General features: G+C 35.9%; 1 protein-coding gene across 1 annotated transcript; it reads right to left on the bottom strand.

The window, feature by feature from the left end:
- Nucleotides 1-595: 595 nt before the first annotated feature.
- On the bottom strand, nt 596-4,116 carry fgfr1op2 (FGFR1 oncogene partner 2). The gene is made up of 6 exons (XM_084110991.1): nt 3,821-4,116; nt 3,350-3,486; nt 3,152-3,269; nt 2,941-3,083; nt 2,748-2,861; nt 596-1,143 (listed from the first exon to the last, which is right to left on the bottom strand). Exons 2-6 carry the CDS (start codon nt 3,482-3,484, stop codon nt 1,006-1,008), a joined length of 648 nt encoding a protein of 215 aa, XP_083967117.1. The 5' UTR covers nt 3,485-3,486; nt 3,821-4,116; the 3' UTR covers nt 596-1,005.
- Nucleotides 4,117-4,337: the final 221 nt, after the last annotated feature.

A 4,337-nucleotide genomic window follows, 5' to 3' on the forward strand; every position in this document is an offset into this window, starting at 1 on the left:
AGTGAAACAAGATAGTAAATGAGACCAATGTCAAGCAGGAATTGGGTTTAAACATCTGGAATTAATAGGATTGTGAAAAAGAAGAGTTTATAGCAGTGTTTTAGTTTAATATTTAGTTTCTAAATTTTAATTTTACAAATTTTATAAATTTAATTATAATTTTAAGTTTATTAATATTTTAATTTTATTTAATTTTTCATGTTAATTTTAGCACTTTTGTCATTCTATTCTTATTTTAATATTGCTATTTATTCTTATTTCAGTTTTATTTATTTACAGTTAATAATTTTTATACTCACGCTTAAACTTATATTAAACTTCATATCGTCAAGGCAACATTTCTAATCATTTAGTTTGTTTTTCAACTAATATTTAATTTTATTTCAGCTTTATTTTAATTAACAGAACTTTTAGGATTTAGCCAATTCTAATAACTCTGGGTTTGCAGTGGATTAATACTGCATCTGAAAAGGACATTCGTTTCAAAGGTGGAGCAAATTATGATATTTTCTTTGGAATAACAAGCACTGCTATATTTAAAATAAATACACTAAATTTCTGAATCTTGAATGAAATCAGTCAATGAAATAGCCACTGCTCATTCAACAGTTTTAATCACTTTCAATGCTACTTCCACTCATACTCAAATAAACACTGTTACAAACACAACAAGCAAAAAGACACAAGCTTTTTCAATAAAATGGCTCATTGTGACATTTCCTTTACAAAGTCCCATGTTCAGGTCACAATCTGCCTATAGGTCATTCCACAAATGATACGGCTGAATCAGTCAATTTGGTCATTGGACTTTCCCAGCCTGAAGACATGATGATGGAGAGATGGAAAAGTAATCGAATCCCAGATTCCACAAGCTCTTCCTGCAAAACCCCTCACTGATGGACATCCAGGGAGCGCAGTGAGGTCTCATGACCCTGTAATGGAGGATTGTGGGATTTGTAGGGCAGCTGTGAATGATGGTGTGTAACTGTGAGTCTGCGTTGGCCTTTAGCTCTTCCTCAGACTGACATCTGTGCTGGTGAGCAGTGGAGACAGAGACGTGCTGTCGGACGAGTCGTCTCTCTTCAGCACCAGAAACGCCTCGCGACTGATTCCCAACAGCTCGCGTAAACCGCTATTCTCCAGCTGCACAGGACAACATCAACATATGAACCATCATATCACAACTCCATATTCCCCCGCTTACACAGTCCCAGACTAAAATGCATGTTTAAGCTGTTTTAACTGAAAGCATATCTTAAAATATGTCAGTGGCCTTTTTTTTTGTCTTAAGATGCGCACAGGGGGGTAAAAATCAAGCTTTTAATGTTGTTTATGTGTCTATGTGGTGTTTTTAATGTGCTTTAAGACAAACCATGTGTAAATTCATAAGTCGACACCATTGCTGAGTATTTTCTCCTTAAAACTGCAGTGAACCAAAGACAGTCTCAAAAATACGCTTTGAAATCGCTGGTGTTTCTGACGTCACAAACTACCTTGTAACCAATCAGATCAACGTGTGATCGTCAACCAGTGGATCTCTGAGCTGAGTGAGTGAGTGGAGGCGGGGCTCATTTGCATATTCATAGAACCACGTATACTTAATGAGGCGAGGGTGTCGAGTTACATTCAAGCTATTTTAAGGCATGAAGAATTTTTTTTCCAAGGAAAAAACATTTAAATATGCAATTTTGGTGATCAAAGATGAGTTTTAAGGGATAAAATGATTGACTAGAGGGGGACTTTAAATGCCCTAATTAATCTGTGAAACTAGGCCTATAAGTGTTTAATTAACTGCGGTATAGGCCTGGTATGACGATATATATATCATGCAAAGTAACTTATTGTATGTAATCTGGATTATGTAATCAGATTCCAAAAATTAGATACTTTTTAATTAAAATACTCGTAATCAGACTACAGTTATTTTTTTATTGCTAACATGATTACATATTCACACAATGGCAGTAAATTACTTTTTTGTCAGATGAACCATTTAAAATATTTATTTGAAGTACCTCAGATTCACGATTCTGATATTGATTAATGGTCACATGACATGCAGGTAAACAAATAAAATATTTATATATATTTATATATATATATATATATATATATATATATATATATATATATATATATATATATATATAAGTGGCTTATTTTGATAATTATAAAATAAAAACTATTTATTTAAATTTTAGATTTTTTATTATTTAAATTAATTATTAGCTTTTCAACAACTCACAAACTCCCGCAGTTCCTTCGTGAACTCCTTACGTAACTTAATGGTTAATGCACTTCATGTTGTTGATCGCAAACAATAGAATATATTTTCTTTCTCTTTGTATTTTTATATCAACATGCTACAGGATGTTCCTACTGAAATCTGTCTAGGTCAAAAGTAACCTCAAAAATTAGTCAGATTACATTACCTAAAATGTGAAATCTAATTTTCTGTCTGTGTCTTTAATGTTAATCAAACAACAAAAGACAAAGAGAAAATCACTCACTGCTTTTCAATGAATAACTTTTGTAGCTTTAATAAGAATTGGTGTATATTTCATTCACAGAGTGAAGACTATGCAGTGTTGTAATTTTACATGTAGTATTTCTTACTTGAATGCTAATGTTAATCAGACCTAATGTACCCGACGTAAACTTTAAAAAACGTTTATGTCATTTGTATCTTTGTTTCTTCAATATTGTGAAATAAAATGACTAATTTTGTGAAATTTAGTGCGTTTCACCTGCAGACGTTTGATTCTCTCCTCATCCTCACACAGTCGCCCTTCATCCACCTCGATGGCTTTCCTCATCACCGTGGCCATTTCATTTATTTTCTCAATGTGCGCTTGCATCTCCTGCAACATAAACACAGTAAATGCCTATTTGAGCCCCAGCACTAGGGTAAATCTCAGCAAAAGCGTCTGCGGGACTGACGTTAGTGTGCTGTTCTCTGAGCTGGGTGACTATAGCGGGATCATCTTTCTTGCTGGTCATCAGAAGGCGAAACACCTGCTCTCTGTATTTGCTCATGATCAGCTCCAGCGCGGACTGATGCTCCTCCAGCGACGTGCGCAGCTCTGCCGAGAGACACGTGAGGATTTAGATACAACACTTCAGCTTTCAGTGGCAAACCCTCCAAACACACCTTTGTTTTCATGCTGCAGTTCCCGTATTTGCCGGTTTTCCTGCTGGATTCCCATGACCAGAGTAGAGCGCGGCCGATGTCTCGCCACCTGGTTCAACACCTCGATCTCATCCTGGTACTGAGAGAACAAGCAATATGAGGATGAGATCACGAGACTTGATTTAATTCATTGGGCAGACTGAGAACAAGCAATGATACCTGCTTCATGGCCTCCACTCTCTTATTCAGCAGTGTGGTTTGTTCAATCAGGATCTCAGCGGCATTGTCATGATCTCGGAGTCTCTCCACCAGTGATTTGGCATCGGCCAGCACCTTCTCAAGTGTACAGGTCATTCCTGAAGAGCACAAGAAACACACTTGGACTGTCATGATTACATTAATAAATACAGAAAGAGAGCCAGTAAGTAAAGTCTAATACTCTACATATCAAAGACTCTTTTACTGCCATTATTGGCTTAAATGTAGACGTTAGAGAAATACTGAAAGGTAAGTGTCAAATGTTTTGGTAGTAACCTAGCATTAGCATCTGCGAATACAAACCTACCATTGTTGTAATAAATGTTAGATCGTGTAAATAAACATTGACCTGTAGCCAGAAATACTTTTTGCTTTATTGTATTTACTAATATCACCGTGAATCACTTTAAACGAATGTAAAATCTATCTTACCTTCACTACAGCAACGGCTCAGTTAGAACACTTCCTGTTGCCGGGGTCGTGCCGTCACGCGCAAGGACTTCTGGGAGATGTAGGCGCCAACTTCCTGCATTACAGCGCACACCGTCCACATGAGGGCGCAATGGGCAAACTTTCTGAATGTTTAAACTGCAAATAGTAATATTATGAATGTGTATTGATGTAAAATACGCAAATCCCGTTGATGAGATGTATTATATTCTGTATTATTCTCTAAATGTCTCTGGCCTCGAAATTCCATTATAAAGCTCCTGCTAATGTTCTTTTAATAACTGAGTTTGAGGGGGTTTATAAATGGAGAGAGGCCAGTTTAATCCCCAATGTGACCCAGAGGGGGTAATCAGATTTTACCTGTGCAAACTAATCCTGCCTTGTGATTATGACTCAATTTTATATCCAATGTCCAATTTACTAACCTAAGACTAAGATTAATCTTTTCAAAGTTTTTTATTTTTTATTTTATTTAAAGTTATTTAAAGCATATAGGTTG

This window comes from Abramis brama (assembly GCF_963993115.1).
Source record: "Abramis brama genome assembly, chromosome: 4".
NCBI lineage: Eukaryota > Metazoa > Chordata > Actinopteri > Cypriniformes > Leuciscidae > Abramis > Abramis brama.